The sequence below is a fragment of the Podarcis melisellensis genome, assembly GCF_964234715.1.
Source record: "Podarcis melisellensis genome assembly, chromosome: 8".
Classification (NCBI taxonomy): domain Eukaryota; kingdom Metazoa; phylum Chordata; class Lepidosauria; order Squamata; family Lacertidae; genus Podarcis; species Podarcis melisellensis.
The window spans coordinates 20,249,981-20,276,827 of NC_138540.1; the positions used below are offsets into that span (position 1 = coordinate 20,249,981).

Consider the following 26,847-nt stretch of genomic DNA (forward strand, 5'->3'; position numbering starts at 1 on the left):
TTTGGAGTCTAAGTTTGGAGGGTGGGGCAAAGACAGGGGATGGCAGCCCAGGCACTACTATTAGAATAATGTGTTTGTGGGAGAGGTTTATTGTTTTGTTTTCATTTTTAACTATTTTGTGCTTCTATCCTGTATCTTGTGAACTCCTCTGAGATCTTCCAATGAAGCATGGTATAATAATAATAATAATAATAATAATAATAATAATAATAATAATAATAATAATAATAATAATAATAATAATAATTTGAATTTGAATTTGAATTTGAATTTGAATTTGAATTTGAATTTGAATTTGAATTTATATACCACCCTATAGCCGGAGGTCTCAGGGCGGTTCACAGAACAAAAATCAAAATATAAAACCACAAAATATATAATCAAGAAAACAACAACAACCCAATAACCCCACCTCAAAAAACCCAATGATAAACTAATAATAAATGAACATTTTTTTAAAAAAAAAAAACTAATACTAATAGCAGGCAGTGGAAAGTTGTGTTATCCAAATGAGTTCTACTCAGTGCTTGGCTGATTGTCCCATAACTTTGGGCTGAGTACCTTTTCGCCCGCGTAAGCAAAGCACCGCTAAAGTTTCCATTTTGTTAGGTGAGGTTTATCGAGTGGGATTCTTGAATTTATGTATCGCTTCCCATTACCAAAAATAAATAAAACCCACCCAACTCCCAAAGTGATTTTCAAGCAAGTAAAGAATGCGGTCATAAAATCACACGGACGTATTAAAAACAGATTTAGCAGTACAATCATATCAGTGATGTTGCCCAGATGCCCAGGAAAACAATACAAAATCTTCTTGGGCTGGCTCATAAATAATGACAAGGCTGGAGCCAGGCATACCTCCTGCCCAAGCAATGGCATTTTAATCTCGGAAATCCATCTGAGGCTTAAGACAGCTGCTTATTGGATTTGCAGATTATGGTAGAAATGAATATCTAACTATTAACTATGAGAAGTCAAAGGTTTCCACGTGGACAGCCAAGTATTCCTGGACTGTGAATGTCCACAGACTAGACCAAGCCAGTTTTTACGAGTCTCAGGTAGAAAAGGACAAAAGTGTCAATTTCAGTTGCCATATTTCTTTTTCAAGAAATGATCCCCACAGAAATTTATCAGTGTACATTCCCCTTAATATACACAGTTCTCTATTCAAATTTGCCTGATATGTCTGTCTTTCTCTTTTTTTCAAGCAATTTCCCTAATATAATACATTTTCGTTTGTTTTCACTCATAATTGCATTCTTATGGACACCTTTCCTCAATGCATAAATTTTTGGTCCACATTTTGTGGCTGGAGAACTGCCTTGCAAAATTCAGGAAAGTGTGGTGATGAACTAGATGGACCGGTTGTCCGAATTTCCGAAATTCAAATTAGGTAAAGGTAAAATTAAAGGGACCCCTGACCATTAGGTCCAGTCGTGGCCGACTCTGGGGTTGCGGCGCTCATCTCACTTTATTGGCTGAGGGAGCCAGCATACAGCTTCTGGGTCATGTGGCCAGCATGACTAAGCCGCTTCTGGCAAAGCAGAGCAGTGCACTGAAACGCCATTTACCTTCCCGCTGTTGTGGTACCTATTTATCTACTTGCACTTTGGTGTGCTTTCGAACTGCTAGGTTGGCAGGAGCAGGGACCAAGCAACGGGAGCTCACCCCATCGCGGGGATTTGAACCGCTGACCTTCTCTATCGGCAAGTCCTAGGCTCTGTGGTTTAACCCACAGCGCCACCCGTGTCCCCGCAAATTAGGTAGGGGGATGTTAATATGCAAACTAAACTGAATTACTCCCCACCACCACCTCTGATCTCGGGCTGCATTTCATGAACAGACCGAGTGGAAAGTGCAGGATAATTACAAAAGTTCAAAGCAGAAGCTTCAATGGGTGCATTTCTTTTGGGGAACGGCCACAGCTTAGCGGCAGAGATTTGCATTCAAGACGTCCCAGGTTCAATACTTAAAAGCAACTCCAGGTAGGACTGGGATTATCCCCTGGAGAGCTGCTGCCGGTCAGTGTAGACAATACTGAGCTCAATGGACCAATGGAAAAAAAGTGGCTTCCTTTGTTCCTAGGGGAAAATCTGTGACCCAGATTTTCAACCTGGTTTCCAGGACTTAGCAAAGAATTCTGTCCTCCTTTCTCTGAACTTTATTGAATCCACCCACTCGCGTTTCTGGTGCTGCCCTCGATTTGGAAGCTGGCCGTGTCTCATTAAATAACTTGGCTTGGGCATTATTGTTCATTATTGGCAGCAAATTGGCCGCTCTGCCTCTCAAAATGCTCTGGCAGATCAGGTGCTGGTCGACTCAATGAGCGAGCTAATGGGCAGAAAGGTGTGCGGTCCCTTTCTCTCTCTGAAAAACAAGCTCTTCCCTTAGTGGCAGGGTCGCGGCTCAGTTGAGGAGCATGCAGAAGGTCTCAGGTTCAATCCCCGGCCTCTCTAGGTACGGCCGGGAGAGAACTTTATCTGAAACCCTGGAAAGCCACTGTCAATCAGTGTAGACACTAGATAAACCAATAGTTTCACTCCATATAATCCAGCTTCCCACATCTTAGTTCAGTGGTAGAGCACTTGCTTTGCATGCAGAATGTTTTTCCAAAAATAAAAACAGAGATTGAATAGCCCTCTGTCAGGGATTTTTTCGCTGTGTTTCGTGCCTTGCAGGGGGTTGGTCTAGATGGCCCTTGGGGTCCCTTCCTGCTCTACAGCTAATTCTATGGTGCTTTAAATATACAGGGTGGGTGTGGCTGTGCTGAAGAAACAGTAGTGTATCCACCACGGAGGAAATATTGATTTGAAGCAATTCCAAATGAAAAGGCACAAAATATGAATGACCACGAAGAGCCCACTGCCACGTCCCTCAGAATCCTCCTCCAGAATTTAGAAGGCAAACGTTGGGGGAGATGGGTCTTTTCGCAAAACCATTTATCTTTGAGTATTGTGGTCAGTATTGGTATTATTAGTACAGTGGTACCTCGGGTTAAGTACTTAATTCACTCCGGAGATCTGTACTTAACCTGAAACTGTTCTTAACCTGAAGCACCACTTTAGCTAATGGGGCCTCCCACTGCTGCCGTGTGATTTCTGTTCTCATCCTGAGGTAAAAACAGTAACCGGAGCACAATTTCTGTTCTCATCCTGAAGCAAAGTTCTTAACCTGAGGTACTATTTCTGGGTTAGAAGAGTATGTAACCTGAAGCATATGTTACCTGAAGCGTATGTAACCCGAGGTACCACTGTATTGGTTCAGGGCCCAATGGCTTTTTCTCTCCTCCTCTTCCTCTGCAGATTCCAAGTGTGTCGCAAGTACAAGGGAGAAATTCATGAGCATGTTTGAAAGCCAAACTGACAAAGACTTGCAGCCAGAGAAGCAAAGCAGTAGGCACCCTCTTGCTTCCCCCAATGTGCCCCCCTGCTCCACTCCTCCCCGACCCACACTGTCCCCAAACCCAGACCCATATCTGGCTGCCTGCATGTGTAAAGCGAAGCTGGCGTTGCTCTCACAAAGGACTTGAGCATGAGAATGGGAGGCCTTCAAAGAGGCAATGGCCAATTAGTTCCAACCTGATGGAGCCGACTCTCATCCTGGGCGTCGCACAGTTGCAACGACCCCCTCCCCAAATTAATTGGCACGATGCTACACCCTGGTCTCTGGAGAGCAGACTCTGCCTTTCTTGAACGCTTTGTGAACTTTGAACAGCTCAGCGGAGACCTGTGAACATGGGCGTCAAAGCAAGCGTATCTGGGGAAAGGGTCTCTTCTGGCAGGGAGCACATACCGTATTTTTTGCTCCATATGACGTACTTTTTACTCCTAAAAAGTAGGGGAAATATCTGTGCGTCTTATGGGGCAAATGTGTGGTCCCTGGAGCCAAATTGCCTAGGGGCAAAAAACAGATTGTGGTGGGGTTTTTTTAGAAAGATGGAAGCGGGTGTTGAAACAAAGTTGCTAAGCAGCTGATCGGCAAGCGATTGGGCGGGAGATAAGGCTGCGGGTAAAGGAGGCTGCCGGAGGAGTGGAGGGGGGAGTAAAAACAGCGAACTTGCAAGGAGAGGAGACAGGAATACTAAAACAAGCAATGAGGAGAGAAATTAGAAAAAAAGGAGGAGCAAAAAACTGCTCCAGCTAAGGAAAAGACGCTAAAGCAAACAAGAGGGAAGGAGGTGTTGAAAGGAAGCCACTGAGTAGCTGATCGGCAAGCGATCAGGAGGGAGATAAGGGACGCTAGCGATAAAGTAGGCTGCCTGGGAGGGTGGAAGTTAAAGGATCATGGATCCTCAGGATTTTTGCATAGCATGTCCATGGCTACAGCCTGCACCAAAAACCCCCACACATCCATTGTTTCGTGGGGCCACAATGGCACAAAATCGTGGTTACAAAGCACGGATCCCCATGGATCCTCAGGATTTTTGCATTGGGCTAACCCAAACTCACCGTCAAATCACATAACATGTCTGTGGCCACAGCATGAACCACAAAAATCATACATCCACTCTTTCGTTCAGAATATTTTTTTCTTGTTTTCCACCTCTAAAAACTAGGTGCGTCTTATGGTCAGGTGTGTCTTACGGAACGAAAAATACGGTACTTTAGAGCAGGGTTGGCAAGGTCACACCAGGCCCATCAAGCTTTCGGTGGCCCACCCACAACAGCTGGAGGCAGGAGGCCCCTGAATCCCAGTTACCAGGAATCACCAACGGGGAGTGTTGTGCTCAGGACCAGATTTTGGGCTTCCCATAAGAAGCATCTGGTTGGCCACTGTGAGAACAGGATGCTGGCCTGATCCAGCCAGGTCCTTCTGAGGGTTGTATGCATGATAGCGAGGGTGGGCTGTTGCCTTCATGCCCCGCCTGTGGGCTTCTTGGAGCCACCTGACTCCCCCATGTTTTTCTCTCTTGGTTCCAGGCAATTCCAACTTAGTCGAAGGGGAGCTGGCAAACGAAACCAAACCCAAAGGGCAGAAAGGCGTTCCCAAAGCATCGCCCCGAATGAATCACCCAGAGGAGAAGAAGCCAGAGGAGCCTCCCAACCTGGGGCCTTTTTATTATATTGGAGGAGCAAACGGAATCGATATGTAAGGACGCCTGCAGAAAGAATTGCCCCTCCGTCATGGGTGCTTCTTCCTGTGGCTCCCCAGAGCCTTGTATTTCCTTATTGACAGCATTTCTATGCTACCCTTTAGTCCTCAGGGCCTCTGCTCACAGTGTAAAACAGACACAGCACACAAGGAAAGAGGAAGAGGAGGGAGGAGGGAGAAGCAACCTCTTCAACTTAGTGATTGAAGTCACAAGTGATGTCAGTCCTGGCTGTCTCCCTATTGGTTATCCTGGGGAAAATAATAATAATAATAATAATAATAATAATAATAATAATAATAATAATAATAATAATAACAACAACAACAACAACAACAACAACAACAACAATAACAATAATTTATTATTTATACCCCACCCATCTGGCTGAGTTTCCCCAGCCACTCTGGGCGGCTCCCAATCAAGTATTAAAAACAATAAAGCCTTAAATATTGAAAAACGTCCCTGAACAGGGCTGCCTTCAGTTGTCTTTTAAAGATAGGATAGCTACTTATTTCCTTCACATCTGAAGGGAGGATGGGTGCCACTACCGAGAAGGCCCTCTGTCTGGTTCCCTGTAAACTCACTTTTTGCAATGAGGGAACCGCCAGAAGGCCCTCAGCGCTGGATCTCAGTGTCCGGGCTGAACGATGGGGGTGGAGACGCTCCTTCAGGTGTACAGGACTGAGCCTGTTTAGGGCTTTAAAGGTCAGCACCAACACTTTGATATGTGCTCGGAAACGTACTGGGAGCCAATGCAGATCTCTCAGAACCAGTGTTATGTGGTCCCGGCGGCCACTCCCAGTCACCAGTCTAGCTGCCGCATTCTGGATTAATTGCAGTTTCCGGGTCACCTTCAAAGGTAGCCCCACGTAGAGCACGTTGCAGTACTCCAAGCGGGAGATAACTAGAGCACTCTGGTGAGACAGTCCGCGGGCAGGTAGGGTCTCAGTCTGTGTACCAGGTGGAGCTGGTAGACAGCTGCCCTGGACACAGAATTAACCTGCGCCTCCATGGACAGCTGTGAGTCCAAAATGACTCCCAGGCTGCGCACCTGGTCCTTCGGGGGCACAGTTACCCCATTCAGGACCAGGGAATCCCCCAGGGAATGGCTCTTCTGATGTTCTTATGAGTGAAGGAGGGCTGATTCCTTCATCCCCAGCTTCCTGCAGCCATCAGATGATTGGCCCCTGTGAGAACAGCAGGCTGGACTAGATGGGCCTTTGGCCTCATCCAGTAGCCAGACTCTTCTGAGGGAGAAGGCAAGGGCTGCTGCCGTTCTTTATTTTAAAAAAACCCAACAAGTTGCTGGACCTCATTGTTTTCTCTCCTTCCTCTGAGCAGACTGAACGCCTTCTGCAAGAACAAAGGCTGGCAGCGTATTTATGACAACCGGAGGGATGATTACATCCTGAAGTGGTGTGAGACTAAGTGCCGGGACACCTATTTCAACTTCAGAGAAGGTGAGGAGGCCTGGGGGAGCCAGCACCAAAAAGACCTTTTCCCTAGTGGTCTTAGGGCACGGGAGTGGAGAACCTGAGGCTCGGCAGATGTTGCTGAACCTCCATCAACCACAGCCAACAGGACGAGTGGTCAGGGATGATTTTCAAACCCATTGAAATCCATGGACATGACTAACTGAGGTCTATTCATATCAGTGGGTCTACTGACTACCATTAGCTACAGCCTGATGGGTGCTGTTCCTCAGCGAATCATAGAGTTGGAATGGAACCATGAGCACCATAGAGTCTAACTCCCTACAATGCAGAAAAGCTGATGAGCATTCCCATTCAAATGGTGTGTGTGCACCATGTCATGTGATCGATTATGCGGGGCGGGGCTTACCTGGCCCCCACAATATTTTATTCTCATTGGCACCCCTGCAGTCCAGTAGCAGCTGGAGTCGGCAGGCTCTCTGCACCCTTGTTATTGGGCTTGGCCCAAAGGTTATCAATAAAGGGTGTGTTGCGTGTGAGAGAGGTTGACCCAGCCTTCATGCTCCACCCTGGCTCTCGCTATTCCTCCCTTTGCAGGAGAGCAGCTTCTTTACCAGATCTCTAACAACAAGATCCTCACTACCAAGATCGGCCTTTTGATGAACTTGAGGGAGTATGAACGGGTGATGAAGAAGATCAGCAGGACCACAAAGTGAGCCCTAAACTCTTAAGCACAGCCTCCCTGCGCCTTATGTTGTTAAAGGGGGAAGGGTCTCGAGCTCAGAGGGGCCAGGCGTGGCCCTCTAGCCCTCTCTAATCGGGCCCTTGGGATGTTCCACAGGCCACGCCTTCCTCTCGCCAAACCACGCCCCTCGCTGGGCCTGCTTCACAATCTCCTTGAGTGTTTTTGCCTGGCTGGAATTTGTCCTCGAACCCACATAATGCTTCTTTCTCAGCTGGTTGGAGGCTAGAGAAGGGTGTTGGTCTGCATGTGTAACCTACCATACAAAGATAACATTCACATGGCTTGCCCCACTCATTTTTCATCTGACTCTGCCCACCACTGTAATGTGGCCCCCAGAATCTTGCCTAGAAAGGACTGTGGCCCTTGGGCAGATGAGGGGCATGTAGAGGGGGCAGCAGAGTGGCATTTAACATTGGGCATAAAAAGGAAGATGATTTGATTGGTAGTGGGGGTTCTTTGGGGGGGGTTGTTCCTTTAACAGCTCCCTTTTGATGCCAAAACTATTCACTGGGGAGCATATGGTGCAGCTGTAGTGAATTATTAAGTGCAGCAAAAGCAAACATCGCAACATTATGCAAAAGAAGGTGAGAATATGCATAGAATTTGCAAAAATTACACAGGCTGCAAAATCCTCTCTTGCTTCTTGGTAGCTGTATTCCCAGTAATGGGTGATGTTTGCTTTAGGAGGCCAGGAGACGCCTCAGGGACAAAGTTTAGTAAAAAAAAAAATTGACAATGGGAAGTAGGTATAATCTAACTGCCTCTCCCACGCACCCTGCAAAAAACATCCCCCAGCCGTAGCCAACTTTCCAGAACAGAATGTAGTCTGTGCCGACATTCAAAACCTCAAATCCAGATGTCAGCGTGTGACAGGGTTTCAAATCTGGAGCTATTTGGCTTTGTGGCATCATTGTGTTCGCTGGTTGGTTGGGATCACATCATGAGGAATCATGTGACACACAGCTGAGGGTATGGAGGTTTATGAACTGCCTTGGCTGAAGAGGAAAGTTGTCCAATTTCCACACTGGGGGGGGGGCATGTTAGCAGTGGGGCCCCCTAAAAATATGGACCCAGTGTTTCGACAGTTTTGGGGTAGGGTGTGTGGAATAAACTGGATTCGGTTTCCATTTAAAAGCAAACCTATTTATATTATTTTTATTAATTAAATTTATATACTGCCCTTCGTCCGAGGCTCACAGGCCAGTTTGCAGTATATCTATTAAAAAAACAGAACGTAATAAAAAGCAGAACACTTTCTGAAACAATACGGAAACCGAAACACAGCAATCCTTCAAAGTCTGCCCTGAATTTTGCAGTGCAGCTCTCAACCCAAGCAATGTGTGCAAAAGGTGCACAGACTAGGGTAAACCATGCATTTGATTGCAGATGCAGGTGGCGCTGTGGGTTAAACCACAGAGCCTAGGACTTGCCGATCAGAAGGTCGGCGGTTCGAATCCCCACAATGGGGTGAGCTCCCATTGCTCGGTCCCTGCTCCTGCCCACCTAGCAGTTCGAAAGCACGTCAAAGTGCAAGTAGATAAAGAGGTGGGAAGGCAAACGGCGTTTCTGTGCACTGCTCTGGTTCGCCAGAAGTGGCTTAGTCATGCTGGCCACATGACCCGGAAGCTGTATGCCGGCTCCCTCGGCCAATAAAGCCAGATGAGCGCCATAACCCCAGAGTCAGCCACAACTGGACCTAACAGTCAGGGCTCCCTTTACCTTTTTATTTCTGCCAAGACCATACAAAAAAAAATGCATTGTATTAGGGGAAATGGCTCTGTGGAAATGTGTACGTCAGGCAGAATTGCATACAAACGAGGGCGTATTAGGAGAAAGTCGCTGGTGGGTTTTCAAGAGGGCTTTCAAGGTAACAAAACAAATGGCAAACAGGTGTGGAAATATGGAGAACTTAACTGAATATTGGGAAAAGGAGAAACCCAAACTGGGAGGTTGTTCACCCATCCTTAGTTGGACAGGCGCAGATCTCTTCACGAGGAGCATGCAAGTTCCAACCCCTTCTTCTTATCCTGGGCTTTTGCAGGGTTTTGAGAATGGAGGACTTTTTCCCTGAGACTTTCCGCCTGGATACCAAGGACGAGAGAGAGATATTCTTTGAAATATATGAAGGTGAATGTCAGGAGCTTCAGAGCTAAGTCACATCCTCCCAAGCGGAAATAAATTCATTTGACCATTTTCCTATCCTGCCAAACTCCTGCTTAGCTCAGGCACTGTCTAGTTTTCGATCAGATTTGGGCTGTGGTTGTAGATTCCAGATAAAGGAAACTATTCCCAATGGATATAGTTGGAATTCCTTTCCTTTTATTGCTGCGTTTATCTCCCACCTTTTCTCCAGAGAGCTCAAAGTGGCAGACATGGTTCTCCGCCTCCCCATTATATTCCCACAGGTCCACAGGCCGAATCAGAGCAGCCAGCCAGTATTGCCTGCACTGACTGGCAGTAGCTCTCCAAGAGTTTCAGGAAGGGGACATCCTCCATCCTACCTGGAGATGTCCTTGAGGATTGAACCTGGGACCTTCTGCATGTGAGACAGGTGCTCCACCACTGAGCTACAGCCCAGGAGGCCATGATGGGCCAGATAGGCACCTGCCTGTGTTTCTCCTCTTCTCCACAGAGCCTCAGATCTGGATCTGCAAGCCCACCAGCTCGAACCAAGGCCGGGGGATCTTCCTCCTCAAAAACCAATCCGAGGTCAACAGCTTGCAAGCCAAGCTCCTCAGCATCGAAGAAGATCCTATGTACAAGAAACTGCCTTACAAAATTCCCCCGGCGAGGATCGTTCAAAGGTAGAGAATGCAGTGATATGGAGGTTCTGCTAACCCACTGCCCCAAGTTTCCAGCTGGCTGGTGAAAGATGTTGCTGGGTGGTCTTCGGGGAACTTAACCGGTGCGCTTGAGGTGAAGGAAGCCCGGGATCTCGGGTGGGCTGGGGAAATCTCCTCGGGCCGTCATCTTGCAGAAATGCGAGCTCCTGGAATGCAACCAGTACGGCAGGAACAGGCAGATTTTTTCACCCCCGGCGTCCGCATCTCTTACTAGGCTACCTTCCTGGGGCCACAGGCCAGTAGTGGGTGGAGCTGGTGGCAAAAGTGGGAGGAGCAACTGCTGCAAATCTTAACCTTTGCACAGTGTGCTGCTTCCTGAACACAGGACACTCTTCTCAACCCTCCATCCAGGAAAGCAAGTGATGCTGTCGAGTTCTGTGATGCATCCCAGCCATTCTGGAGGACGTGAAGCTTGGCTGGGGAGGGGTGTGGCCTGGTGACAGGGGGTGCGGCCTAGTGAGAATCCCAAGAGCCATTTGGCACCTCTTCTGGGCCTGAGCATCCCTTCCCCCCCCCATTATGGGCTGCAAAAGTCGGGACTTGCATCAAACTCCCCATTAAACACCCCGCATACCGGGGGGGGGGGATAGCAGAGTGTGGCATCCTGGAGGCCTCCTATTCTAGATTCCATTCTAGCATCTAGAATTCCTGTTCTAGATTCCATTCTAGCATCTAGAATTCCTGTTCTAGATTCCATTTTAGCATCTAGAATTCCTGTTCTAGATTCCATTCCATTCATGGCTCCTCCAAACATTCAATCGGCATTCCACAGCCACTGAGCTTACTCAGTCTTCACTGAGCTTTTTTGCGATGTATGTGTCAAAAAACTATTAAGTTCCCCTCCCCCAAATGCTTTTGTATTTGTGCAAATTTCAGAGTCTGAACAGAAGGTGTTAACAAAGTGCCATCCCATTTTCTGCGATTGCACGGGATTCTGCGTTTTGTGTAAGAGCAACTGCGGAAAGTCTTAGTGGGTGGGTAAAGGTAAAGGGACCCCTGACCATCAGGTCCAGTCGTGGCCAACTCTGGGGTTGCGGCTCTCATCTCGCTTTATTGGCCGAGGGAGCTGGCGTACAGCTTCCGGGTCATGTGGCCAGCATGACTAAGCCGCTTCTGGAGAACCAGAGCAGCGCACGGAAATGCCGTTTACCTCCCCACCTCTTTATCTACTTGCACTTTGACGTGCTTTCGAACTGCTAGGTTGGCAGGAGCAGGGACCGAGCAATGGGAGCTCACCCTATCGCGGGGATTCGAACTGCCGACCTTCTGATTGGCAAGTCCTACGCTCAGTGGTTTAACCCACAGCGCCACCCGCGTCCCTTTTAGCGGGTGGGTACATTGGGCCAACAGCAGGATATCCCCCCCCCCCTTATTCCTTTTATTTCTCCTGGCATATAGAGCTCGAGCGTTCCCGGTCTAAGGACTTCCTGTCGTTTGTATGATCAGAGTCCTTTCCTCAGTCGGCCTAGTTTCATTTCCAATACCTTTCTCTCTCTTCTTAAAGTTTCGTGTCATCGGCACAGACAGATCATTAGCATTTTAACAGGTGGTGAAGAGAGAGAGAAAGAAAGAGAGACAGATCAGAGATTATTTCTGTCTGGGCATCTAAGGAGAGCTTCAAAGGGGGAAATGCACGCCAAAGACTTTGCATTGTGTGAGCTGAATAAGTCTCTAATGCTATATACCAAAGCTGTTAGAGAGCTGAGCAGCTGCACTCACCTGCCCCCGCCCCTCCCTGTCTAACTGGCTTCCTACAGAAGTGGAAATGCAAAAATTCACACACACACACACACACACACGGGTTGGATTTAGGTTTGATGAGGCCCTAAGCTACTGAAGGTAATGGGGCCCTTTATATGTCCAGCTGTCTTTTGTCAACAACAAATTGTCGCTGTTATTTGTGTTGAATATATATGCTATACAGTGGCACCTCGGGTTACAGACGCTTCAGGTTACAGACTCCGCTAACCCAGAAACAGTGCTTCAGGTTAAGAACTTTGCTTCAGGATGAGAACAGAAATCATGCTTTGGCGGTGTGGCGGCAGCAGGAGGCCCCATTAGCTAAAGTGGTGCTTCAGGTTAAGAACAGTTTCAGGTTAAGAACGGACCTCCGGAACAAATTAAGTACTTAACCCGAGGTACCACTGTATGGTAATTTATGGACCTAATAAGTATCTAAAGCCATTTGCACATAACAACTTATGTATTTTATCAAAGTAAATGTTGAGCTGAAATACAATTAAGAAGAAGTATATTAATAGTGAAATACAATTAAGAAGAAGTATATTAATAGTGAAATAATTTTTAAGCTGTAGGTTTTATTTTATTTGCTTTTTATCTTATATTTTGGAAATGTAGATCCAGTTTTTCCCCCTTTAATTTTTTGGGGGACCCCCAAGAGAGTGGGGGCCCTATGTTATAGCTTGTTTAGCTTATACGTAAATCCGTCACCACACACACACACACACACACACACACACAGTGCCTCAGGCCAGAATAATCAAATCAAACAAACATGAGATCAGCTAATGCCCGCTTTCAACATCAGCTAATGCCCACTTTCCTTGCAAGCATGACAATTGCACGGCTAGTTTAATCAGTCCACTTACAACTATCAAAAACAATTCAAGCAGTATTTGAAAAACAGAAGCATTGTGTGCCGTGCACAGGGCTGGGAGGTCTATTCCATTTTCTCTAGTTATTCTCTGCCAGTCTTACAAATCTGGAAATCCTTTATTGGCTATACAAGCATAAAGGATCATAATACCCACTTCCTGTCCTCAATATATTCTAGAGCAGCGGTTCCCAAACTTTTTCAGGTCACCGCCCCCTTGGTTCCACAAACTCAACCCTCATGCCCCCAACCCAACCTTTATTATTCATTATGCTGGTTCACACAATCCAGGAAGGAAGAATAATAATACAGTGGTACCTCTGGTTATGGACTTAATTTGTTCCGGAGGTCCGTTCTTAATCTGAAACCGTTCTTAACCTGAGGTACCACTTTAGCTAATAGGGAGACCAGCTGCCGCTGCACCGCCAGCACGCAATTTCTGTTCTCATCCTCAGGTAAAATTCTTAACCCAAGGTACTATTTCTGGGTTAGCGGAGTCTGTAACCCAAAGTGTTTGTAACCCGAGGTGTTTGTAATCTGAGTTGTTTGTAACCCGAGGTACCACTGTAATGCAATACAGTTTGAAACAGTAACCATTAGCTGCACATGCATTCAAAAATCCCATTAGTTTAATTAATTCAACCAACCGGATGAACTTTGAAACCCACCCACCCCACCCCAGGTTATCCCACCACCTCTTTTGGAAATCTGTGTTTTAGACTACGGACTTTTTGAGTTATCTTTTCATCCCGAAACCCTGGCAGGAAGAATTTTGCATGGAAACCCCCCCCCCATAAAGAAACTGTAACAGAGGAAGGAAATATTAAGATAATGAGGATGCATAGTTATCAAGCTGTCTTGTTCCTGCTGTGTTAATAAGTTACCCTTTCCATGTGCTTTCTCTGATTTATTTTGAAATTTATATTTAAAATAATAAATAAATAAATAAAATGTAATAGATTAGAGCATAAAAAATAAAATTAAGCAGATTGGCATGAGCGAGACTTGAAGAGCCTCAGAAGCTCAGGTGCCACAGAGATGCATATCCTTCCGGTTTCTCAGGTATATTGATAAGCCGCTGCTCTTAGAGGGGAAGAAGTTTGATGTTCGCTCGTACCTCCTCATCGCCTGCACATGCCCCTTCATGCTCTTCTTTGGCCACGGCTATGTCCGCCTCACATGCCTCAACTACGACCCCAAGTCGGAAGACCTCACTTCTCATCTGACCAATCAGGTGAGGGGGGAGAGAGAGGGGCGGGATTTGAGCGGGAGGCAGGATTCTGTGGACCAGGAAATAGTTGGGCCTTCTCTCAAACGTGGAGCGTTGCATTAAAACAGGCATCGTACCCAAACAATACGTGAAGCCAGGCAGTCTTTGAAATTCGCACCTCTCTGAATTTTGCGATCTGGTTCAGAAAGTGTGGGGAAAGTGTGTAAGAATGCGATCTTAGAATGTGGCAGCATGTAGCCATTGGAACTCCCTGCCTGTTGATACCACACAGGCCCCTTCGCTGCCCTCTTTTTGGTGCCTTCTAAAAACCTTTATTGTTTGGGCATTCCTATCCAGACGTTTAGAAAGTTGGTGCGAGCTTTGATCTGCTTTTAGTCTACTGCATTTTAACCTTTTAGAAGTCTGTTTGTTTTCTCTTCATTTTCTTTTCCTTTCTTTTGCAAAACTGCTTTGAGGTGGTTGTTGCCCATTTTGCAAATCAGGTGCTTTGTGGGTTTTATGAAATAAACAAATAAGGGTATCTATCGGTGAAATTAACATGCTTCCAAATGCAGTATATTAAGGGAAATTGCCTCCAAAAAGAAAATGAATGGTAGGCAAAATGACTTTTTAAATTAGGGGGAAATGTAGACTAAAATGCTGGTGAGTTTCCATGAGAACTTTCTTTTTTAAAAAGGAGAAGAAGAAGGTATTTGCAAATCAATGTGGGAAGGTGAAGAACTGATCTTTAGATTGCAAAAAGCAGGAAATTGAGGAAAACTGAAATGGAAAGATTCGCCCGTCTCTAAGCCTAGCCCTCAAAAACATCAGGTGCTAAATTTAAGTAGCTAGGCCAAGGTCATCAAAATATATGACAATACCTGCGGCCTGCAATACATTGTTTGAATCTGTCAGCCTCAAGCCAGCATCACTTTTGCTCAGGGGTGATAGGAGTTGGAGTTCAACAGGAGCAGGATCTATAAGACCTGCCTTTTATTCCTACAGAGGTGCTTCTAGGTTTTATTTGCTGTCCCTGTTGTGATTGGCTTTGTGTTTGTAAGTCGCTTGGGGCCACTGGAGTGAGGAGGCAGCTGATTAATACTAATTATTACCATTATTAACAGCAGCAACAATGTCCAGAGAGCCACAGGTTCCCTGCAACCTGTGCCATAAAATACCTACCCCCTTGACCATCTAGATTTCTGTGTGCAGGGAAGGCTTGCAAATTCATCCATCTCCCTTCGAGGGCTCGGGTGAGATGAGAGAGATTTAAATTTGGCGTTTTTGTAAGCCATCCAGGTAACATTTTGCAAACCGCTTTGAGGTGTTGATTTGAGAGCAGGGCGTTTACGATTAAGCGGCATATAGATGTTTTGAAATAATTCATAAATAGTTTTCTGAGGCCTCTTGAGCAAGAGGCATGATCGGAGCAAGACCTGAAATGGGGCTTTTTGATTATAAGGCTCCCCCATTTGTTATCAAATATGTCACACTCGCCCAAGAGGAGAAACACAGACAGGAATTGATTTCTCTTCTCGCTCCAAGGACGGGCACCAGAAAACAAGGGCCATCCATCCCTGGTAAACAGGGACAGCTGGAGCTTATGTTATCCCTGCCAGCCCAGCCCACTTGGTATCGCCTTCCTGCAGCTTAATGGCTTTGGCAAGATGGGCGCCTTGTGTGTGGTTTTTTTGCGTTGAACAGAGCTGTTTGCTCAGCTTGGGATTTGGAGCGCTGCAGTGCCATGCTGGCTCCGGAGAGACCCCGCTGCCACAAAGGACATGAAATGAGGGCCAGGTGTTGTTATTCAAAGGAGTACCTGCAAATCTCATCGGCGGGGGGTGGGGAGGAGGCCAGGAAATTCATGGCAGAGCAGGTGGCGACGGCGGCACAGAAATCTGCCTCTCCGCCCCCAATTGTGTCCCACCTGAGTGGGTGGGAGCGAGGAGGGAATGGTTTGAATTTTCATATTTAAGAAGTGGGGATCTGCCAGGTGGATGGAATCAAAGAGGAGAGACCTGGAGGCTCCCCCTGTTGCTGCCCCTTCGCTGAGAAATGTGTAAACAGAAGGTCTGCGGAAGATTCACCCCTTTGTTTTCTGGAAAACTGCCCGTTTGATTGATGTTCCTAGATTTGTGTCCGCACGCCTTCTATTTTATGGACAATATTTGCATGTGCACCCAATAACAAAAAAACTTCTCTGGGCAGCTTGAAACAAGAACATCGTAATATAGTTGTAAACAGTAAATCATAATGCATCATGGAGCATCCCGTATGAATTTGCCCAGTCCTCTTTTAAAGCCGTCATTACCTGTTTGGGGAATTAATTCCTCCACTTAGTTCTGGGCCACATGAAGAAGACCTTTTGTCTGCCCTGAATCTCCCAATATTCAGCTTCAAAGAATTATAGACTAGTTGGAAGGGACCTCAAGGGTCATCCTGTCCAAGCCTAGCGATGCAGGAATCTCAACATGCGGTTCCCCATCCAATTTGAAACCAGACCAGACCCTGCTTAGCTTTGCAAGTGTGCTAGCGGCTTTATTGCTACACCATTTGGAGGGCTACTGGATGAACCTCTAGGGTTCTCATATTATGTGGAAGGGAGAGATAAATTGCAGAAAATTCTGCCCCTCTTTTTCAGCCAGCGTTAAAACAAATTGAATCCACACAAAATCTGATTGAAATTAGGTGGAATCCAAGGGATTCAAAGCATCAAACAAATGTTGCTCTCTCTGTCTCTTTTTAATGTGGTTTTATTGTCTTGTGGCTCTGGGCTCTATCCAAGGAGGAAGGATGGGTTGTAAGATCTGAAATAATCAGTCAATACAAGCACCCCGCACCTGGTTAAACGGTGGGATCCACTTCGTCAAGAAGTAGTGGCAGTCACCAACTTGAATGGCTTTAAAGTGGGGGGGGGGGGGTTAAGAGAGATTCATGGCGGGTTAGATTCCTGGCCATGACAGCTGTGTCCAAACTCCACTCCTGAATGCAGTCTGAATTCCAGTTCCTTGGAAACACAAGATGGGAGAGTTTCTGTGCCGCTCAGGTCCTGCTTCCCAGCATAGCTGTCAACGTTTCCCTTTTTTAAAGGGAGATTCCCTTATTCCGAATAGGATTCCTTGCAAGAAAAGGGAAAAGTTGACAGCTATGCTTCCCATTGGGGCATCTGCTTAGCTAATGTGAGGCTGGGCTAGATGGGACTTTAGCCTGATTCCACCTTAGGTTCTTATAAGCAATCCTAGCGGCTCCCCCCCCCCGCTTACTTTGCTTGCCCACCCTCCTGCTCCCCGTCCTACAAACCCGCTCCCCCTTGCTCCTTGCCCAGACCCTTGTCCTCGGGAGGGGAGGCACAGATCCAGCGCTACAATGCACGGCCCCTAACAAGGGCGCCTGTTTTCTCTGCCAACTCCCTGCAGTACGTTCAGAAGAAGAGTCCGATGTACAGCCACGTCAAGGAGGAGACGGTGTGGCGCATGGAGCGCTTCAACAACTACGTCAACGAGAGGTTCAGGCACATCAAAGGGCTCCCCAAGGACTGGGTCTTCAACGGGTTCACTGTGAGTTTCCACACTTCCTTCTGCCCATCCCACAGCTGCTGCAGTTCTCCAGGATCAGGCTGTCACACTGCTCCACTGTTTCTCTATTATCATTTATTGTATTTGTATCCCCTGGTTCCCCCTCCCTCTTATTTAATCCCTGCAACAGCCCTGTGAGGTAGGTTGGGCTGAGGCAAACTAAGGCCCGGGGGCCAGATCCGGCCCAATCGCCTTCTAAATCCAGCCCGTGGAGGGTCTGGGAATCAACATGTTTTTACCAGAGTAGAATGTGCCCTTTTATTTAAAATGCATCTCTGGGTTATTTGTGGGGCCTGCCTGGTGTTTATACATGAGTAGAATGTGCCCTTTTATTTAAAATACATCTCTGGGTTATTTGTGGGGCACAGGAATTTGTTCATTTTTATTTATTTTTTCAAAATATAGTCTGCCCCCCCCCCCCACTAGGTCTGATGGACAGTGAACCGGCCCCTTTCTGAAAAAGTTTGCTGGCCCCTGCTCTAAACCATTATGCCCCCACTGGACCACATAAGCCAACGCCACCAGCTGACCGAATTGGAGAGCCTCGTGGAACTTGATTGGTGCAGATGCCCATATGACCGTACCTGCCAATGGGCATCTTGGGGATGTTGAGAAAGTGCTCCTGGACACCAGCCGCAAAATGGCTGCCGTTGAGGGTTGAGTCTAACACAAAATGGCGGCTGTTGGGGCGTGGCATGACACAGAATGGGTGCCTCCTCTGAAAGTAGGGAAGGGGGGTCGGGAAAGGGTGGGGGCCGCTCTTGCTCATGGAGAGAAGCTCTTTGAATTGAGTAAAAAGGCATTGAAATGGATTAGGTCCCATTGAGAGTTGGTGTGGTGTAGTGGTCTGGGTGTCGGACTAGGCCCTGGAAGACCAGGATTCAAATCCCTTCTTGGCCTAGGACCCACGTACCTATGGGGCTGCCTCTCCAGGTATGCCCTGTGGAGGACCTTAAGGTCCACAAATGACAACATTTTGGAGGTCCTAAGCCACAAGGTGGTTCAATTGGTTTCAACTAGGGCCAGGGCCTTTTCAGTACTGGCCCCAACTTGGTGGAACGCTCTGTCACAAGAGACTAGGGCCCTGCGGGACTTGACATCTTTCCACAGGACCTGCAAGACAGAGCTGTTCCGCCTGGCCTTTGGTTTGGACTCAGTCTGATCCTTATGTTTTCCCTCCCCTTGCGGTTTTTGATCTATGGGCTACTTTTAAAATGAGGCTGCATTTTAAATTGCATTTTAATCTGCATTTTAAATTGGGTTTTCATGATTTTACTGTAATTTTACTGGTGTTAGCCGCCCTGAGCCTGGCTCTGTCCTGGGAGGGCAGGGTATAAATAAATTTTATTATTATTATTATTATTATTATTATTATTATTATTATTATTATTATTATTATTCTCGGCCATGAACCTCACTGGGGATGACCTTGGGCCAGTCACTGTCTCTCTCTGCCTCGTTGTGAGGATAAAACAGGGTGGGGGAGGACTATGTATGCCACCTTGAGTTCCTTCAGGGAAGAAGAAGTTGGGGTGTAAAAATAAATAAATATAAACCATGAGTGGGCAAGCGTCTGTGACTTCCAGTGGGTCTACTCCGAGTAGGGCTGAGCTGGGAACCACCTGAGGACTGGACATAAGCGGATCCTCTAATCTAGATCTTTTGTGGCTTCCCCTGACTCGCAAGAGGTCTTGTGGGATGGGGGGAATTTTTCCAGGATCATGCCGTCCTTCTGTGTCTTTCAGAAGAGAATGAAAGAGATCATGCTGCAGTGTTTCCTGGCGGTCAAGTCCAAGCTGGAGTGCAAGATGGGCTACTTTGATCTCATTGGCTGCGACTTCTTAATCGACGAAGACTTCAAGGTACAGTCATGGGGCCGCATCCTCGGCTGAGTGGGCCGCGGATCGAGAGGCACGAGTCTCCAGAGTCAGAGCTTGAGGAGGACAGTCAAGGGATCCTCTGATGGATAATGAACCCATAGATCTGGGAATGGTGGGTGTATGGGGTGAGCCTCCGGGTCTCTCTGCTTAGCCACATCCTCTCACCAGCCTTGCTTCACACCTCCCCTGAGAGTTTTTTTTTTTAAAGAATTTTTATTAAAGTTTCAGCAAATTTTATCATAACAAAACAAAACAACACAATAACAGACAAAAAACAGTATAAAACATAAAAAACAAAAATAAATATATAAATTCAAATCTTAATTTCTTGTAGCTTACTTTCCCGACTTCCTCACACCTCCCCTTTCTGTATTCCAATTTCTAATTTAGAATAGATTGCTTCTAAACTATTTTCAAACCCTCGTCCCACACCCATTCCCTTAAGATTTTTCTTCATAAAACTCCAAGAAATATTATCAAAGGCCTTCTCCGCATCAATAAAAATTAGCACTGCTTTTGTATTAGTGTTTGTTTGCAATAGCTCCAATATGTCAATAATGTTCCTTGTGTTATCAGACAAATGTCTACCTGGGAGAAAGCCTGCCTGATCTTTGTGTATTACTTCATTTAACACTCTCTTCAATCTGTTGGCTAAAATATCTGCAAAAATTTTGTAATCCACATTTAAAAGGGATATGGGACAGTAGTTCTTAAGTTGTGCCTTTTCAGCTTCGGATTTTGGTATAAGTGTGATGAAAGCTTCTTTACACACCTCCCCTGAGAGTTTTGGCCTGGCTGGAATGTGTCCTTGAACTCAGATCGCGCCTCTTTCTTTCCTGGATGGAGGATTGAGAGGGGCATGTAGAAACCAGCCCAATGCGCAGAGGGAGAATTTGCACTCGTCGCTTTGCACACTTTGTCCCTCTAGACCCACCCGCTGCTGGCCTCCGGACATTATATGGCGTGGGTATACTAGAAGTCGTGGACATTCAGTGAAGCTGAATGTTGGAAGATTCCGGACGTACATAGTGCATAGTTGGACTACGGAACTCCCTGCCACAGGAGGCAGTGATGGCCACCAATTTGGATGGCTTTGAAAGAGGATTAGGCAAATTCATGGAGCAAAGGCTATTTCTGAAATCCAGGTAGCTCTATAGGATAATAATAATAATAATAATAATAATAATAATAATAATAATAATATAGGTAATGAACTTTGCTTATTATTGATCCACTGAAATTAAGGACCACGGCACACTTTGATTTCAGTGGGTCTACTCAGAGTAAATGTTCGTTGACTACAACTCTTTGATGATTGATCATAATAATGGATTTTATCCCATTTTCGTTCCACTCAAAGTAGACTCATGGAAACTAATGGGTATGACTAACTTAGGTCCATTCATTTCAATGGGCATACTCTGAGCAGGGCTTGTTGCACACAACCCAATGATTATTAATAGAGAAGTATAAGAAGAGAGATTTGTGTCCTATTTTAGCCCTACTCACAATAGATGCATTGAAATCGATGAACATGAGAAACTTGGGTCTGTTACTTTCAGTCTACTCTGTGTAAGACCTAGGTGGATATATGATTTATATGCCATGTCCTGCCCAAATGTTTTCTAAGCAGTTTACAAAACATATACACAAAAAACAATTGCACTGCATTGTTTAAAATATGGAATAATTTTAAATATATATATCGAAGGCAAAACCCACAGCAAAACTATCCTGTTTAAACATTAAACTCTAAATGGCCATAATGAAAATCTGCAATAGAACATCCCCGTTAAAACAACACGGCAATTAAAACTGGATATTCAGTCCATGAGGTCAAAGGACATCATAATCTTCATTATCTTCAGCACCCAGTTAAATAAATTATAGCCAGTTATGATTAATTCAAACTACATATGCATAAAAACAATTCTATATGAGTCAAATGTTTTGTGGATATTTTTCACACTTCCAAGAAAGCCACCGTTCTCCTGAATCCACCGCTGCACTGCTCATTTTTTTCACTGCTTGCAGAAATATATGGCTGGCACAGTCCCCTTAAACTCTTAGCTTCCTTGAACTTGTTTATATAGCCTCTGTTGCAACAGGAAAGATTTTTGGGGGGGAGGCGGTTACGAGAGAAAATAGAAATGACTTTAGTTCCCCCTAGTGGCAGTCATAAAACATTTCCACTGGTCAAATTTGAAAACAGAAACAAATTGTAGGGAAACAGAACACAGAATCATTAAACTGTGGAGTTGGAAAGGACCCTGAGGATCATCTTGTCCAACCCCCTGCAATGCAGGAATACACAGCTAGATTGAACCTGCAACCTTGGCATTATCACCACCATGTTCTAACCAAGTGAATTATCCAGGATCAACAAAACAGGGATCACACACATGCCTTTAAAGCACATCTCTTTCCTCAAAGAATCCCAGAAATGTTAGATTGTTACGGGTGCTGGGAATTATAGCTCAATGAGGGGTAAACTACAGTTTCCAAGATTTGTAGGGCTTTCTTTTCTTAAAAAAACCAAACCTGTGTTGTTGCACACAGGGGCGCCGACTTATAAAAAATATTGGGGGGGTGGGGGCCCATACCGACTTATAACAAATATTGGGGGGGCCAAGACCTCCAAACCGCTGCTGCTGGGGGAACGAAAGGGGCGAGCCCCGGGCTGCCCCGACCTTAAGTGAACCTGTGAGGGCCCGCCCTTTGCGGCAGCCGATTGGCTGCCGCCGTGGGCGGTGAATATTAATGAGCTAGGGGGAATCCCCGCTTCTCGCGGGGCTGACGCCAGCCCCACGAGATTGTTGATGGGTCGAGAGCCCGCAACCCCACCCCCTCTCTAGATCGGGAGTGGCTTTGTTTTAACTCATTACTGAATGTATTTTAAAAGGTAACTATCGTCAAACAAGGAAAATAAAAAATACCAACATAATTTTGTGATTTTACAAAGCATAATATAACTTTTGGGGGGTGGAGCCCCCCCCAAACAAATTTTTGAGGGGGCTCGGGCCCCCTCAGGCCCCATGGAGTCGGCGCCTATGGTTGCACAATAATTCTCTTGCAGAGTCTTAGATTCAGGATTCAAAGGCAGGATCCAGTGGATCCTGAAGCTTTAAACTAGACGCACACCTCGGCCCTGATTTGCAGCCTGGATTTCAGGGCCAGAGCTGGAGATCCAGCAACTCAGCCTGTATGCAAAGAAACAAATGTGTTTCCCCCCTTTTTTCCCTTTTAAATCAGGTCTGGCTCCTGGAGATGAACGCCAACCCTGCCTTGCACACCAACTGCAGTGCCTTGAAAAGCATCATTCCCACAGTGGTGAACGAGACTCTGGGTAAGCAAAGCTGAGCAGCCGTGAGGGAAATGGAGGGGTTCAGGAGCACAGAAACAGGCCGACTCCTCCATGCACAGAGTTGACCAGGTGCCCAGGGCTCCCATGGCTTCTATAGCTGTGTAGGGGACCCAGCTGGACCTGGCACTCTTTGTCAAACTCTCCTTTGCCCAGTGTTGGTGCCCAGGTGGCTGTAGACTGGCTTCTAGGGAGGAGCGGGTGGCGCTGTGGTCTAAACCACTGAGCCTCTTGGGTTTGCCAATCAGGATTATTATTATTATTATTATTATTATTATTATTATTATTATTATTATTATTATTATACCCTGCCCATCTGGGCGGCTTCCAACAAAATATTAAAATACAGTAATGCATCAAACATTAAAAGCTTCCCTAAAGAGGGCTGCCTTCAGATGTCTTCTAAAAGTCTGATAGTTGTTTATTGCTTTGACATCTGATGGGAGGGCATTCCACAGGGCGGGTGCCACTACTGAGAAGGCCCTCTGCCTGTTTCCCTGCAACTTCGCTTCTCACAGTGAGGGAACCGCCAGAAGGCCCTTGGAACTGGATCTCAGTGTCCAGTTTCTGAAAGATAGCTAGCTTTGGGCTTTGCCTTTCAGAAACGAGAATCAAGTAAGTTGCCCTTAAAGGTGGAAACTGCATTGGGTCTCACCCCACACCACCCCTATTCCTGACTCTCTGTCTCTCTCTCTGTGGGCCTTTCCCAGATCTGGCCATCGAGATTTTCACCAAGAGCCAGAAGATCCAGAACATCTTGCCCTTGGAGTCACTCTGCCACTTTGCCCTGCTGTACAGCGGGGTGGGCACAGACAGCAACCAGTCGCGGCCCACCAAGAGCAGAACGTCCCTCCGCTCTCTCAGGAGCCACCGGTCCCTCACCGAGAACAGCAGCTTCTGCAACAGCACATACAACATGAGCCCCGGGCGCCCGGCGGAGAAGCAGCCGGTCAAATCTCTGGAGAAGCCAGCCAAGGGCGAGGCATCAGCCCACTCTGAAGGGGTCACCATCGTGCCCAGCAGGGGGGTCCCCAGGAACACTTTGCCCATGCCCCAGATCCAGATCTCCATCGTGCCCAACCTCGCCGGCTGCCCGTCCGTCAAAACCATCCTCCGGGGCAACCAAGTCTGCAGCAGCGGCAACCAGTATATCATCAAGCATGTCCCACCGGTCTCGGACAGGCACCCGGAGGCCGAGGGCGACGATGAGAGGGCCAGAGCTGCTGGCCTTGCTGTTGCCGGAGCGCCCTCCAAGGACCGGTCCTACGCGGCTTGGTTCCAGCAAACATTTGGGTCCAAGTTCCTGGCGGCCAGCGGGAACGGGGCAGGCAGCCCCTTGACCAGCTCGCAGATGGTCTCCCTCCATCTCCAGTCCAGCCTCCCGCCCAATCTCCCGGGCTCCCAGGAGCAAGCCAAGCCGCTGCGCCAGCTCATGAATTACTCCAAGATGCCCGGGGAGAGTGGCAAGGCCTTGGCAGCGGGCCAGAGCTGCGGTGAATCCCTCCCTGAAGAGAAGAAGCTCTCTCACCGGGGCTCCTAAAAGCAAGATCGCTTGTGTATTTCCAAAGCCCTCCTTCTTTTTCCTATAAAGGACGACGAGAAAAAAACCCCAAAGCAACCCCGGTCCTTGACTTCTTTCAGCAATTCTAAACATGGAATCTGTGGCATCCCTTATAGGATGTCAAAAATGATTGGTGTTGGGTTTTTTGTTTTTCTTACACAAATTCTTCTTGATATGTTTTAAGGGAGAAGAAAGGGCTAATAACAAGTAAACCTGACACAAATCTGGAGCGGAGTCGCTAAGACGGTTGCAGCCAAGCTGGTGCCAAATATTTTGCTCTGCTTTCCTTGGACTGCATCAGCGAGGCTGGGAGGGAGGATCTTGTTGTCCAGGCAGCCAGGACCAAACTGCCCAGGCTTGCACCCTAGGGAGGTCATTTCGATGCTGCTAAGGCAGAGGTTTGACTTCACCTCTGGAGGTGCACTCCATTGTCTCTCGAGACAACAAGAAGAAAAGAAAACATGTTGTAAAAAAAATGCATCTGCCCATAGTCAAGACCCAGATTAATTCTGGGATTTTGCTTGACTCCTGTGCCTTCCCTTTGAGATTGATATTCAGGGGTGGGGCGGTCAGTAGCATGATGGAAATTGACATCCTTGCCCTCTTTCCTTCCCTGTGTGATGTGGAACATGCAATAACGCCCTGCTTGATCATTCGTTGAGCAGAGCACAGAATCGCAGAATCATCGAACTGTAGAGTTGGAAGGGACCTTGCAAGTCATCTAGTTCAACTCCCTGCAATGCCGGAATCTTTTGCACAACGTGGGGCTCAAACCCACAACCCTGGGATTAAGAGTCTCATGTTCTATACCAACTGAACTAGCAGATGAGTAATGTTGTTGCATGCCACCCCAATCTCTGAACAATGCCAGATTCCAGGGCTACCAGGTGCCCTAACCAAGATATGTGTTTCCTTTCGGACAACGAGGCACAGCAGGGACTGTGGTGTCTTTATGATACATCGTTTATTGACACAAATATACAACCTTGAGCCTAGGGGGGTGGAAATCTTTGCATTCCAGGAGGGTCCTGCCTCTCCCATGGCAGCCAGCGTTGGATTCAGACTGCCAGCCCACGTTGTGCTTGCAAACTGCTTCCTAAGACGCCAATATTTTTCCTCTTGCTTACGCCAGCCCTTGGCAATTCTGAAACTCCCCCCTCCCAACTCTGCATTGTCTTATGCTAACTACCCAGAGTGATGGCTACCAACCTAGACAGCTTTAAAGAGAATGATACAAAATTCATAGAGAAAGGTATCAGATGACTATGCTCTGCTTCCAGATGTAGAGTACAGTGTAGAACTTTTTCTTTGCATGCAGGAATTCCCAAATCCCAGCTCCAGCAGCATAGCATGGGGGGGGTGCAGAGGGGTAGTGGCCTGGGGCACAAAATTCTGAGAGGGGCACAACCAGGCACCCCCACAACAGGCTCTCCTATTGAGGGCATGTGGCTGAGCTCCCAACGCTATCCAGAGCCACAGGGAGGCAAGTTACGTTTCGGGCCTGGGGTGGTGCCACCTTCTCCTCATGGCCCTTAAAGGGATGCCCGCATGCCAAGCCAGGAGGCAGCAGAGCCGTCAAGCTGAGAAGGTGCACAGCCAACTACTACTACCACCACCAGCAACCAGACTCAGCACACACACACACACACCCTAGGTGCATACTTCCACCCAGCTGCCCAGTCCACCCAATTGCCCTGCCCCGGCCCCAGCAACCCATGCTATGCCACTGCCCTGGCAAGTGCAAGCAAAAGGGAATCAGGTCACTGTTGATGGGAGGGTTCCTTCTCTGTCTTACACTCTGGAGAGCTGCTGCCAATCAATACATCTTCTACACTGACTGTCAGTGCCTCTTCAGGCAGGGATGTCTTCCAATTCTTCCTGAAGATGCTTATGATTGAACCCAGGACCTTCTGCATGCAAAGTTGATGCACTGCCACCGTGCTACGTCCCTTCACATAAGGCTGCCTTATACAAGTTAGACCGCTGGCATGTCTAATTCAACATTGTGTAAGCTGATGGGTAGAGGCTCTCCAGTGTTTCAGGCAGGGGACATTCCCAGCCCTACTTGGAAATGCCGGGGATCAAACCTGGGACCTTCTTCACGCAGAGTAGATGCCCCACCACTGAGCTGTGGCCAGTGACACACACTGCCTGGCCAGCTGCCCCTACTGAGCCTCTGTGTAAGCCAGCAGTCCAGCTTGTGACCTCTCACCATGAAATCCTCTCTAATAAAACACCAATAGAAATGTATGATCTTTACTCAGGTTGTGCCCAAACTGTTAACTCCACCTTTCATAGGAACACAGGAAGCTGCTTATCCCAAGCCATATCAGTATTGTCTGCACTAACTGGTAGCAACTTTCCGGGGTTTTGGACAGGGTCATTCCCGTCCCTGCCTGGAGATGCTGGGGATTGAACCAGTGGCCTTCTGCATGAATGCACCGGACTGTAGCCTCTCCTTCCTCACCCTGTTGTTTTTCTCCCCCCTTGTGAAAATGCCGGTCCCACCTTTGCGAGATTAAGGCAGCTTCAG

General features: G+C 47.1%; 1 protein-coding gene across 7 annotated transcripts in view; it reads left to right on the forward strand.

The window, feature by feature from the left end:
* The window catches only part of TTLL10 (tubulin tyrosine ligase like 10), a 200,434-nt gene extending 176,067 nt beyond the window's left edge, over positions 1-24,367 (forward strand). For all 7 annotated transcript variants that reach the window (XM_081923495.1, XM_081923497.1, XM_081923496.1 and 4 more), the window contains 11 exons: positions 3,303-3,392; positions 4,920-5,088; positions 6,434-6,552; positions 7,123-7,237; positions 9,312-9,397; positions 9,903-10,074; positions 13,790-13,961; positions 17,354-17,494; positions 19,258-19,374; positions 22,645-22,738; positions 23,464-24,367. In XM_081923495.1, coding sequence (XP_081779621.1) covers positions 3,303-3,392; positions 4,920-5,088; positions 6,434-6,552; positions 7,123-7,237; positions 9,312-9,397; positions 9,903-10,074; positions 13,790-13,961; positions 17,354-17,494; positions 19,258-19,374; positions 22,645-22,738; positions 23,464-24,293 — 2,105 coding nt within the window. In that variant the 3' untranslated portion in view covers positions 24,294-24,367. The remainder of the gene's footprint in view (positions 1-3,302; positions 3,393-4,919; positions 5,089-6,433; positions 6,553-7,122; positions 7,238-9,311; positions 9,398-9,902; positions 10,075-13,789; positions 13,962-17,353; positions 17,495-19,257; positions 19,375-22,644; positions 22,739-23,463) is intronic.
* Positions 24,368-26,847: the final 2,480 nt, after the last annotated feature.